Source organism: Narcine bancroftii, chromosome 13, assembly GCF_036971445.1.
Source record: "Narcine bancroftii isolate sNarBan1 chromosome 13, sNarBan1.hap1, whole genome shotgun sequence".
NCBI lineage: Eukaryota > Metazoa > Chordata > Chondrichthyes > Torpediniformes > Narcinidae > Narcine > Narcine bancroftii.
In genome coordinates this window covers 57,589,461-57,602,690 of record NC_091481.1, presented here as the reverse complement: position 1 = coordinate 57,602,690, position 13,230 = coordinate 57,589,461, and the positions used below count along the sequence as shown (strand labels likewise).

At 47.5% G+C, this 13,230-nt stretch overlaps 1 protein-coding gene across 1 annotated transcript in view; it reads left to right on the top strand.

Moving 5' to 3' along the window:
* Nucleotides 1-3,177: 3,177 nt before the first annotated feature.
* LOC138748642 (voltage-dependent T-type calcium channel subunit alpha-1I) overlaps nucleotides 3,178-13,230 on the top strand; it is a 181,096-nt gene continuing 171,043 nt past the window's right edge. Inside the window, exon 1 of the mRNA XM_069909179.1 lies at nucleotides 3,178-3,443. Within this exon, the coding sequence (XP_069765280.1) occupies nucleotides 3,186-3,443 (258 nt within the window). The 5' untranslated portion in view covers nucleotides 3,178-3,185. The remainder of the gene's footprint in view (nucleotides 3,444-13,230) is intronic.

Sequence of the window (13,230 nt, the reverse complement as noted above, 5' to 3'; positions counted from 1 at the left end):
TTCACATGACCTGCTCTCCAATCCAGGCGACGTCCTTGTAAATCTCCTCTTCACCCTTTCCAAAGCATCTACGTCCTTTTTGTCATGAGGTGGCCGGAACTGAGCCCAATACTCCAAAGTGTGGTCTAACCAGAGTTTTATGGAGCTGGATAAAGTTGCCCTTCTGATGCTTCCAGCGCTCCGTGGTGCCTTTAATGCAGTAATTTATCTCAAAGGGTGATTCACAATGTAAAAATTAACTCTGATCTAGAACATTGGACGTCACAACACAGGGGCAGGCCCTTTTTGCCCAACACTACACTGAACGTGATACCCAATTAAACTAAAGATCTGCTCCTTGCACATGATGCCCGGGTCTCTCATGCTGCACATCCATCCAGGACATTTAGCAGGAGCCTCTGGAATGCCACTGTTTTCCCACCACTCTGCCAGCAGCCCACTCTGTTCCCTGTATGAAACATACTTTTAACTGAAAGGTTAACGGACCAGGTATTTGTGCTTCAGGACAACGAGGACCCAGTGTGAGAAGCTGAGCTCCTTAAATGAGGCTGTACAGCACTCAGTGGTGAGAGCACTGGTCTTGTACACCAGAGCGTCGCGAGTTCATTACTTGCTGGGGCCTCATTTCTGTGAGGGGCACTGGACAAAGTGGCGACTCTCTGCCTTTCTTACAGTAGACAAAGTTAAAGAGTTACATGTATGTTACACTGCTCCCGTGGGGCCCAACCGCCCAGTCAACTGCCCGTCAGCTCCGCACAGACTTTGAACTTTAAAGGAGCCGACGGTAGTTTTATTTAAAATCCCGTGGCTGCGGGGTCTGTGCCCGAGATGGCGGTGCCTCTAACCGGCAGCAGCCACGAGGGGTTGCAGACTCCAAGGGAGCAGAGGACAGGCTCAGGGTGCCAGAAAATGGGGCGATCATCCCCTGTCTGGGGAGGAGAAGCAGAGGAGTCGACCCGCGGGGCAGTGACCATGGCAGCGGGTCAGTGAGGGGGCTCTGCGGCTGAAAGACCAGTGCATGCGGTGGGCCTACTGGCAGCTAGAGGCGAGGAACCCGCGGAGGCTACGGACTGTTGGAGAGTGCTGTCGAGAAACTGTGGGACTACTGAAGACTGGCTCGGAATTGGCTGAAGGGGGTACCAGGTACCGGAACCGGGATTCGAGAGGGTGCCGAAGGGTTCCTGATTGTGCTGGAGGTTCGGATCTGGAGCTCAGGTCATCAATGGACCCTGAGTGGCTGCAGAGGCTGTGGAAGCACTGGAGGCGAATCTATGGATACTCGGTGACTCTGGGGGGTGGGGGGGAGGGCTCTCCTTTGCTTCTCTTGCTCTGACTGTAAGAGGCGTTCCAGGCAATTTCTGCTGGTGGTAAATCTGACTGCCTTACAGCAGGCAAAAAGGAATTTCATGTAATATGACACTCTTTTATTACAATGAATTGAATCTCGAATCTTCTCATTCTTCTACACTCCAGGGAATAAAGTGCCAAACTGTTTAACCATTCCCTGAAACTCAGTTCCTGAAGTCCCAGCAACATCTTAGTAAATCTTCTCTGCACTCTTTCAATCTATTGATATCTTTCCTGTAATCTGGTGACCAAAACTACATACAATGCTCCAAATGTGGGCCTCATCTTATACAACTTTAACATAAAATCCCAACTCAGTATTTTGATTTATGAAGGCCAATATGCCAAAAGCTCTCTTTACAACCCTATCCACCTGTGACACAACTTTCAGAGAATTATGTATCTGTATTCCCAGATCCCTCTGTTCTTCCATACTCCTCAGCGCCCTACCATTTACCGTGTACGTCCTACCTCGGTTTGTCCTTCCAAAATGCAATACCTCACACTTGTCTGCATTAAATTCCATCTGCCATTTTTCAGCCCATTTATCCAGCTGGTCCAGCTCCCTCTGCAAGCTTTGAAAGCCTTCCTCACTATCCACGCCTCCAATCTTTGTGTCATCTGCAAACACATTATAATTGAGGCCATTGATATAGATGACAAACAACAATGGTCCCAGAGGCACACCACTCAGCACAGGCCTCCAGTCAGAGAAACGATCGTCCATCACTACTCTCTGGCTTCTCCTGTCCAGCCATTGTCGAATCCATTTCACTACTTCACCATGAATACCTGGCATCTGTATCTCCCTGACTAACTTCCCATGTGGGACCTTGCTAAAGGTCTTACTGAAGTCCATGTAGACAACATCCACAGCCATATTAAATATCTCTAATTAGTTCCTGGCTAACCAAATAATTGTATATCCAATCTCTTAGAACACCTTCCAATAATATACCTGCTATTGACATCAGGCTCATTTCCAGGGTTACATTTGGATCCTTTTTTTAAACAACAGAACAACGTGAGCTACCCTCTAATCCTCTGGCACCACACCCATGACTAAGCACATTTTAAATATTTCAGCCAGAGCCCCTGCAATTTGTATACTAGCCTCCCTCAAGGCCTGAAGGAATATCTTGTCACCCCCTTGGGATTTATCCACCCTTATTTGCTTTAAGACACCAAACACCTCCTCCTCTTTAATCTGTACAGGTTCCATGACCTCACTGCTTTTTTCCCCCCTTACTTCCCACGACTCTGTGCCCATTTCCTGAGTGAATACCGATGGAAAAAAATCTCTCCCATCTCTTTTGGCTCCATACAAAACTGACCACTCTGTTCTTCAAGGGGGCCAATTTTTCCCTTACTATCCATTTGCTCTTAATATACCTGTAGAAACCCTTAGGATTTTCCTTCACATTGTCCGCAACCTCATATCTTCTTTTAGCCTTCTGATTTTTACTTTATTGATTTATTTTTCTCTCTGTATTGCACAGTCAGTTTGTTAACATTTCTTTATTTGTTTACATGTGAACATTGAGTACAGATTTCTTTTTGCACTACCAATAAGTGGTAATTCTGTCTCACCCACAGGGAAAGGAATTTCAGGGCTGTATGTGATATCATGCATCACATGTCATGTCACTGACAATAATTCTGAAAAATCTGATATCCCATTTACTGCAGTGAGCAGAGGATTTTGGTGCAATGATGTTGATGCCATTGTTGAGTGTTATGATTGTTAGGGCCCTCTCGGTCAGGGGTTGGGCCTTCTTTTGCTTTGACTGTTCATGAAATTCCCTTTCTCCCTCCAGGATTTTCCCATGTTTGCCAACATGGCCAAGGACGTTCCCTCTGCATGGACAAGAGGGTCACAGTCGGCCACTGCTGGGATATTACACTCCGACATGGAGGACACGGGGATAATTGAGAACGCCGCCCCGTCGAGCGAGGAGGTCCCAGCTGATGAGGCTTCGCTGGCGGAGGAGGAAGAGAAGGAGGAGGAGGGGGACGAGGTGCCCTACCCCGAGTTGGCTCCCGTGGTCTTCTTCTGGATCAAGCAGACAACTCGGCCTCGCTGCTGGTGCATTAAGGTAGTGTGTAACCCATATCCTTTACGCTGAGTGACCTGGACCTTTTCAAGGAGGTGGAGCCATTCCTGCACCATCCTTAAACAAGGAGTAGTTGCTACATTTGATGCTGTATAAAGCCAACCAATGCAAGTGTCTGTTTGAAACAGTGGTGTTGAGGAACTGGGCAGCAAAGGTTCTTGGTGACTCGTTGGCTGATGGATGTTGAAGCAGCTGACTGCTTCTAAAAGTGAGTAAGTAGGGAGTGTGGATTATTTGTCCTTTGGAGTGCTTGGGAATGAAGCACAAGACTGGTCTTGGCCTTGGCATGGCTGTGTTTGTAGGCTAGAGTATTTATTGCTTGGTGGATTCAAGGCCAATACCAGGGGATATTGAGAAACCAAATGTGGTCGGCTATCTGATAACAAGCTTCCTGTTGAACCCTTCTTCTTTCCAAAATCCAGTCACACAATCCTTGGAGTACCTTGATATTCCTAAAGAGTTATCCAAATCTGTCAAATTCCCTTCGCATTCCATGGTGTCGTGCACTTAGAGCATTTGGAAAGGTGTGTGTGGCTTTCATCTACTGGCTGTAACATACCGAGGTTTCCCAATAGAAAGGAATGCCGCTTTGGCACACGAATGTACACTACATCCGTGATTATCTATGCTCAGATTCAGTCGGGGTCTCTTTAATGCTGGGGGGTAATCAACTGGGTGAGGGTGGGGGGGGGATGGAGGTCATTTTTCAGCTGCTCGTTGAGGCCCTTGCTCCTTCCAGTACCACACCCAGGAGCAGTTTTGCAGCAGTTAAGTATCGCGCCAGCCTTCAGAGTTCCGGACCATTCATCCAGGGATGAGAGTTCAAGTCCCACTACGGCAGTAATTAAATTTAAGTCATTAAATAAATCTGGAGTTTAACACAAACCAGCGAGAGAAACTAACCGTGAAAGCTTGTCTGCTTCACAGATGTCTGACTGGGGAAAATTGTCTGCTGTTTCAGATCCACTGATGTGATTGTCTCTTAACTCCCTCTCATTTCGAGGGCGAATGAGAATGGGCAAAGAAAGCTGACGTCAAAGGGACGAATGCTCATTGTCACACAGTGAATAGATGCAGTGGAAGTTGTGTTTGCTGCCAGGTTCTTATGAAGACCTTAAAATGGTGGGGCTGCTGGAACTGTGCAGACCCGGGGAGCGAATACACACCACCCTTCTGCAGGGTCCTATTGCCAGGCCTAGATTAAAAATAGGCACATGTTTAGGGCACCATAGTGTTTTTTTTCCAGTGCAGGATTTACCATGGTGCAGCTGAATTGGGCCCCAACTAAAAGGTGCCCCCAAAATAAATAAATTATATCGATATATTCAATGTAGTTGAGGTGTTGGCGCTGCGCAACTGCTCAACAAAAGGAGGTGTGTAAGGCGCTCCTTCCATCCTATAGCCTGAGGGTCATCCTTGAGCAAGGTGTCGCATCTGTTTAGCCTCCCGTTCAGCGTCAGCGCCAGAACAAATGTTAGAGGGTGGCATTAGCGTGTTAGGAGGGAGGGGATCTCAGTGAAATGCTCATAAACTCACTCAGCAGTGGGTGGGGGGGGGGGATGGTTGGTGCTGTTACCATCAGCCGCCCGTCCCATGTAGGTGCAGAGAGGGCTGTTTTTATGGTGTCAAGCATCATTAGCCACTAGTGACGCGGCCTGGGGTGGGTGGAGAGTCACTGGCGTACTTCAGGCTAGTGACACCGGAGGGGATGGGGGAGGGTCTGACGGCGAGTTATTGCCACGACTGCACGGGGGGAGGGACACAGCACCTTGCTTAGTGGACAATGCCCGTGGATGCCTCCACATTGGCCTCCACCCCTGCTCCAAATCAGGGTCACGTGAGGCCATGGATTGTGAATGGTTTTTACAGATTCTACAAATTGGAATTTATGGTTGTGAAACTAAAAATTGCTGGGCAGATTAATCTGCTGATCAACGACCAGGGTGACCCGTCCAGTACGGACACTGCAACTGAGGGAGGCAACGTGAACCCCCTTCAGTGTTTTTCCCCTTGTACAATCATGAGCTCAACATTCATGATGATCTCTGCTCAATGATGGAGCCTTCACCGATATAGTCGGGAGGCAATGATTACAATTTGAGGGGTCAGAGACCATGACTGATGGAGAGACATGGTCACCCATGCCGAACTGCAAGGCACCTGAATGAATGATGATGGGTTCTGGCCAGGAAAACAGAATTTTTATTATATTCTTTCACATTCAGTGCTTATTGAGTCTTAATGTCAGTTAGACAATAGAAAGGTCTGGAGGGAACCATTGTTGAGCTGTGGTTAGGGCATCAGTTGACCTTAATCCAGCCTTGCCTATTGCTTAGTACAGGCCTGTTAAAGGAACCAGTGGCGTCTTATTTAAAATCTTGCTCCCATGGGGTCTGGGCCCAAGAGAGCCAGGTATTGGAAGCAGGATTCGAGAGGGTGCAAAGGGCTCCCGAAGGACCTTGGGTGTTGAAGGCTTCCTGATTGTGTCAGAGGCTTGGATGTGGAGCTCAGGTTGTTGATGGTTTGAACTGAACCGGAGTCTTGGTGAGGCTGCAGGAGTGCCAAACGTGAGTCCATGGATTCTTGGTGTCTCTGGACGGATTTTACTTGTTTTACGGCAGACTATGGGCAATTTCATGTTATATTACATTTCCATTTTATTATATGACAATGTATCTGAATAATATCTGAAGTTTTAAGCTCTTTGCCCCATCAAGTACTTTGGGCCACAAGGCACACTATCAACGATTTAAGTATAATTAACAAATACAGTAGTGAGAGAGAAATATGATGAATATCAAATCAAAAATGTATAAATTATAAATATCTGCAGTGGAGAAAAGCTTGAAAAATATTCACAGTTGCCAGTTCTATCTGTATCCTATGAATTCTCTTCTCCCCATGCAGTTGCCGTGAAGTGTAAATTCTGTTGAGTTAAACGCAATTAAAATTTACTTCATCCAATAGTGGATCGAAAGCCGAGGTTTATCGTCTTACCTAAGAACACAAGAATTAAGAGCAGGAGTGGGATATCCAGCCCTCTGAATAAGATGATAAGACCGTAGGACATAGGACCAGAAGTAGGCCATTCAGCCCACTGAGTCTGTCCCACCATTCAATCATGAACTGATCCATTTTTTGCTGATTCTGCTTCATCATTCATCAAAATCGACGCTGATCTATTCGGCCACATTTAACTTCATGATCTCCATATCCCTTGACTCGTGTAGTATCCAGAAATCTATTGATTGCATCTTTGAATTAACATCGGCAATCCTCCGTGGCCTTCAGAACAAAGAAATTTCCCTTCATTCTTGATCCTAATTGGTGCACTGCTCATTCCGAGAGGTTGACTCCAATCCAGAGTCCTCAGCCAGTGATCACTGTGCCCCTCTGTTCAAGTGGGCCTGAGATTAAGCGACATTCTAAAATGTCACTGTATTTTATTGCCGTTTTGTGAAGCTTGAGAACTCTGTTACAGCAAGAAACATTGCCATATTGCAGCTTGGCTCACAAGTTTGCATATTTATACAGACAAACTTTCAGCTTTCCAGAACATTTGACGGTCTTTTGTCAAATATGGAGGTGTTCTCCATCACAATCAGCTTTAGCACCCTCGGCACCTCTTTGCATCCTGGTTCCAATTCCTGGGACCCCCCCCTCCAATTTCGAGCTAGTCTCCAGCAGCCCGCAGCCTCAGCGGGTTCCTCACCTCAAGTCGCCAGCAGCCCACTGCTGGCACTGGTGCCTCAGCTGCAGATCCCCCTCAATGGTCCGCCGCCATGGTCATCTCCTCTGCTTCTCTTTCTCTCAGGCGGGATGGAGGGGGGGGTGATCCTCCCACCCTCTGGTGCCCTGTGCCAGTCCTCTGCTTTCCTAGAGGCAGCAGCCCCTTGTGGCTGCTGCCCATTAATAGGAGCCGCCATCTTGGGTGCAGACCTGCGGAATTTCAACTAAAACAACAGTCAGCTCTCCCAATGGGCTGTTCTGAGCCAACGACCATCGATTGGGCAGCTGGACCCCGCAGGAGCACTGCATCTCCGCTTCCTCGCTCCCTGTGCGTCCGCCTCAGCGGCGGCCCCGACAGTCTCACTATCTTCCCACGTGCTTGGGCAAGTTCCTCCAGAACTGCATCGCCAAACACAACGTGGCCTTCATTTAATGTGGCACGCGAGCGTGCTGCGGAAACCCAGCAGGTCGCACTGCATCCAGAGGAAGGCGGTGATCGATGTTTCGGGCCCGAGCCCATCATCAGGAGTGTGGAAAACCAGAATAAAAGGAAGGGGCACAGACTAATAGGTAACAGGTGATAAGTGGATACAGGTAGAAGAGAATTAATCTGAAAAGAGATCAGGACTGAGGGCTAAGAGGGGTAGTTGCCCGGTGCTCGGGGAAGTAATCTCTCAATCCCCTCACCCCCTGCACTGCTTCAACCTGTCCTGTCTCTCTCTGATAGGGAAAAGGATGGGAAAAGAGAGGGAGTGAGGCAGAGCCCTTTATTGGGTTCATTTGTGGGATGTGGGTATCACTGGCAGCATTACGATTCATTGGCTGCCCCTAAGTGCTGTCTTGGTTAGCTGCTGCAGTCTAGGAAGGCTATCGGCAATGCAGTGGTGGGGGTGGAATGAGGCGGCTCCTAGATTTAGACCCTACAGCCATGAAGGAACGTTGACATATTTCCAAGACAGCTTGCTGGGTGATTGGAAGGGTGCGTAGGTGGAAGTGTTCCATGTGTCTATCCACATTTTGATGCCGGAAGATGTGACTTTGGAAGCTGCTATTGAAGAAGCATGGGCGAATAGACCATTTAAGACCTGGGAGCAAAAAGAGGCTATCGAGACTGCCCTGCCATGAGCTGAACTAATTCCCACTCAGCCCGACCTTCTCCCTATAATCTTTGATGCCCCGGCTAATCAAGAACTTATCAGTCTCTGCCTTAAATACACCCACAGACCTGGCCTCCCTCTGGCAACAAATTCCACAGATGGCTGAAGAGATTCCTCTGCATCTCTGTTCTAAGCGAATGCTTGTTCTAGTCTCTCTCACCATGGGAAACAACCTTTCTACATCTCCTCTGTCCATGCCTTTCAACATATAAAATGTTTCAATGAGATTCTCACCCCCCTCCATTCTTCTAAATTTGAACGAGGGCTCCTTTCATTCCCAGAATTGCCATTTGCATGGGGCACGGTGCAGCGACGGTGGTGTGTGAATCAGTGCTCAAGGCAGGAGGTCACGACTTCAGGATTGAAGGGCGACCGCTTAGACCAGAGCTGCGAGGGGATTTCTTCAGCGCGAGGGTGGTCAGCCTGTGGAACTTGTTGAAGCCAGGTCATTGGGTGCAATTGAGGCAGAGATTGTTAGGTTGAAGATGGACGTAGATCACGTGGACCACCTTGTCCTGGAGGTGCATAGATCAACGTGTTGAGTCTGTGCTCAATGGGCAAGCGGAGAATATTCCTGTCTAGTCCCCAGGACATCTGTGAGGTTTTATTACAATCTCTGCAGACTTTCATCCTTCACTTCTTCTCAGCTGCCACCTCAATGCAGCAGACTTTCATCCTTCACTTCTTCTCAGCTGCCACCTCAATGCAGCAGACTTTCATCCTTCACTTCTTCTCAGCTGCCACCTCAATGCAGCAGACTTTCATCCTTCACTTCTTCTCAGCTGCCACCTCAATGCAGCAGACTTTCATCCTTCACTTCTTCTCAGCTGCCACCTCAATGCAGCAGACTTTCATCCTTCACTTCTTCTCAGCTGCCACCTCAATGCAGCAGACTTTCATCCTTCACTTCTTCTCAGCTGCCACCTCAATGCAGCAGACTTTCATCCTTCACTTCTTCTCAGCTGCCACCTCAATGCAGCACTGAGGGAGCACTGGGAGTTCCACCCCCACCCCCCATCCCACCCCCAACCCACACATTCTAGACTCATTTTTTTTAAGGACATTTGAAGAACCAGTTCTCCAAGTAAAGCTCATCAACTCCTTTGTATCTGAATTGAAATTAATTTCCCAATTACATGCCCGTTCCTCAAGTTTATTGGAAAACAATATTTTCATGACAGGTGTATTAATTATTTTGAGAGGCAAGTTACCGATGCAATTAATGGAAGTCCATTTTACTTTGCTTCCAAGCTGAAAGCCTTGATCAATTTGTGAGAAGCAGGAGGGACTCAATGGGTCAGGTAGGGGCCATGGAGAGAAATGACCAGTCAATGTTTCAGGTTTGGACGCAGTTCTTTCTCTCCTGAGTTATTTTAGATGCTGTAAAGCTGAGGACACAAGGTGACGACCCTCTGGCCTGACGAGCTTGCCCTGCCATTGAATAAGGTCCTGGCTGATCTGAACGTGGACTCAACTCCACCATGCTGCCCGGGAGATCACTTCGCTGTGCACCCTTGCTCTGACCGAGATTGTCCAGTGGCCATCCATTTCAATTTTGTGTCCATCCCGTACTCGACCTCCCACCAAGGCCACCCTTAAATTGGAGGAACAACACTCAATTTTCTGTCTGGGCGCAGTTCTCTGATTTCTGCTAATCTACTCTCTCTTTTTTTAATATTTTAAATTTAAAATCAAACAACATTAGTTACTACATATTAAATTAGGCACAGTGTGATTAGTCATTTATATATAAACCCCCCCCCCCCAACCTCCCCACTAATTCCCTCCCTCCTCCCTTCCCCACCTACAAGGAAAGAAAAAGGAGATCATCATCTGCTATAATCGCATTTCAACTTTTTGGCTACCCGAGCGGTGGCATCAATCGGAGCGGACCGAGAGATCAAATTCTATCACCGATAGTTTTCAAATAAGGGCTCCAAACTTGAGTAAAGAAAAAAAATATTTGTCTCTTAAATTATATGTAATCTTTTCTAAAGGAATACAGGCTTTCATTTCACTATGCCATCTTTCCATCCCTAAAACTGAGTCCGATTTCCATGTACTAGCTAAACACTTCTTTGAAACTGCCAGAGACAAATGCAAAAATTCAATTTGGTGCATGGTCAATCTCAGTCTTAGAGCTATTGACTGTTATCCTATCCCCTCTCTTCCCTTTCCCCTCTGCCTTCTTTCCTCCAGATCTCCACCCACTCCCCTCTCCATTCACCGTGCCCTTCCCCCTTCCCATTTGCTGCTATCCCCTATCACCGCCTGCCTGTGCTCCTCCCCCTACCCCTTCCCTCCATCATTATGTTCAGACACCTGCTGACATTTTTCCATGCCTTGACGAAGGGCTCAAGCCTGAAATGTTGGTTATGTACATTTATCTTTGCTATATAAAGTACAATGTTTGACCAGCTGAGTTTCTCCAGCACATTTTTACTTCCACCGTCCTGCCTTTCCTCCCCAATTCCCCATCCATGCAAAATTCTATCCAGCGGTCCTTAGGGAAAAGCTGTGCTAACAGTTGGCATTTATAAACAGCATTGGACGGGCTGGAAATCTGTGGAGAAGTCATAACAGAGACTACCCCCACCACCTTCTCTACAGATGGGCGACTTCGTGGCGCAGTGCTCACAGTTCTGTTCAATTCTGGCCTCCGATACTGTCGGGGTGGAGTGTGCAGGCTCTCCCTGGCCTCACTTCCAGGTGTTCTCAGTTTCCTCCTCGTGTCCCGGAGGTGTGAAGCTCTCACGTCCTGTAAAGTGAACTAACATGTGACTAGGTTACAATCGTTCCCGTTCACCCTCTCCAAATGGGGCATTTATATTGTCATGGTCTGTCTCAGGATAGAATTACATTTCAGAAGCAGAACGTGTTTGTATTGTGTTTCACCTGAGGAGCAATCTATTCCGTACAATCTGAATGGAAACAAAACAGTAGAAATTGTTAGAGTTAGTCAAGTCAAGTTTATTGTCATCTGATTGCATAATTACAACTCGATGAAACAACATTCTCTGGTCCTCAGTGCAAGACATGCTGATACCTCCAGACAAAACTTGCATACAAATAATCCGTACAAATGCAGGAAATGTATTTCATCTGGATAAATAAATATTGCTTCGTGAATACAAGAGTCTCGGAGGGTCAGTGTGAGCAGTTCCTTTGGTCGTTCAGCCTTCTCACTGCCCGTGGGGAGAAGCTGTTCCTCTGCCTTTTGGTGGGGCTGGCTCTGATCCTCCTGTATCTCTTCCCCGACGGGAGCAGCTGAAAGTTGCTGTGTGCGGGGTGGAATGATCTTGCGCGCCCTCTTCAGACAATGATCCTGGTAGATCACGTCAATGGGGATGGGTGGCGGGGGGTGGGGGAGGGGAGGGAGAATCCAGTAATCCTCTCTACCACCAATCAATTTCTCTGTAGCACCTGTGATGCAGCCGGGCAAGATGCTCTCGATAGAGCTCATGTAGAAGATTGACATGATGGTGGCTGGTAGCCTTGCCCGCTTCAGTCTTCTTAGAAAGTACATTGGTTGTTGCACCTTCCTGAGAAGTGAAGGGATGTTGAGTGTCTATGATACGCCACTCAGTGGTCATTACTAAAGACCATATCCCCAGGCTGCCTGGAAAGGTTTTGCCAGTGCCTTTTTTTTTGGCGGGTGTCATTAGGAAATACCAGAGTACATCGATTTAAGGTGAGTGGAGGAATGTTTTGGGGAGACATTACACGTAAGATTTTTAGTGATAGGTGCCCGGAATGCATTGCAGGTGGAGGCTGGTAAAAGACTTTTAAACAGGCACACGGATGCAAGAAAAATAGAAGGTTATGGGTGTAAGGTAGAGAAGGTTTAGATGGTTTAGTAGGTTTATATGGGTCTGCACACCACGTAGGCCAAAGGACTTGTACTGTGAGGTAATGTTCCATGTTCTTAATGGATCTTGGGAGAAGTATATGGCTCATTTTCAGAATGAGTGACTTATAATTTAATCCTGAGAACTGAAGAGTTATATGTTAGTTGAACTTGAATTTGCGTGCAAGTTGCCTATTGGTGTAGTCTACATCGGAGAGATTGGGAGTACCTTGGCTTCGAGAGTGGAATATATTGTCAGCAGGGGCTGGTGGAGACTGCTACAATTGGGACTTTCTAAAGTCTTAGACAGGCACATGAATGTAAGATAAAGTAGGGGGTTATGGGTGTGAGGTGGGGAGAAATCAGATTGTCGCATAATAGGTCCATGTGGAGGCACCGTTGACGTAGTTGTTGGCGCCACGCTGTGACAGCGTCAGTGACCAGGACCAGGATGCAAATCCTGTGCTGTCTGTAAAATGTTTGTATGTTCTGCCCCATGTCTGCAGGGGATCCGGTTTCCTCCCGCCATTTGAGTCATACCGGGGTGGCAGTTGTAGGTTAATTGTGCAGCGTGGGGCAAAATGGTCCGTTACTGTGCTGCATGCCCAGAAAGGTCGGCATAACATGGTGGGCCAAATGGCCTGCACTGTGCCAGAATGCAAAGAATCAGCAAAGGGGTAGACGATGCTGGGAACACCCAGCAGATCAGGCAGTGGGGTGGAGGGGGGGGAGAAATTCTGATTTTGATGTGAGGTGTCGGACAGGAGACGTTCCCCTCATAGAGAGAGAGAGAGAGAGAGAGAGAGAGAGAGAGAGAGAGATATGAGTCTCTCTCTCTCTCTCTCTCTCTCTCTCTCTCTCCCTCCCTGTTCGATGCTCCCCGACTTGTTGTGACTTTGCAGCGCTTTCTGCTTTTATTTTGGATTTCTGGCATCTTCCGACTTCTATCGACCGACCAGAGATTTGGAAGGGGAGTGGTGGATTGGTTGAATCTTAAGAGATGGTGGAGTTACCAAGTTAAGAAAATAAACAAGAC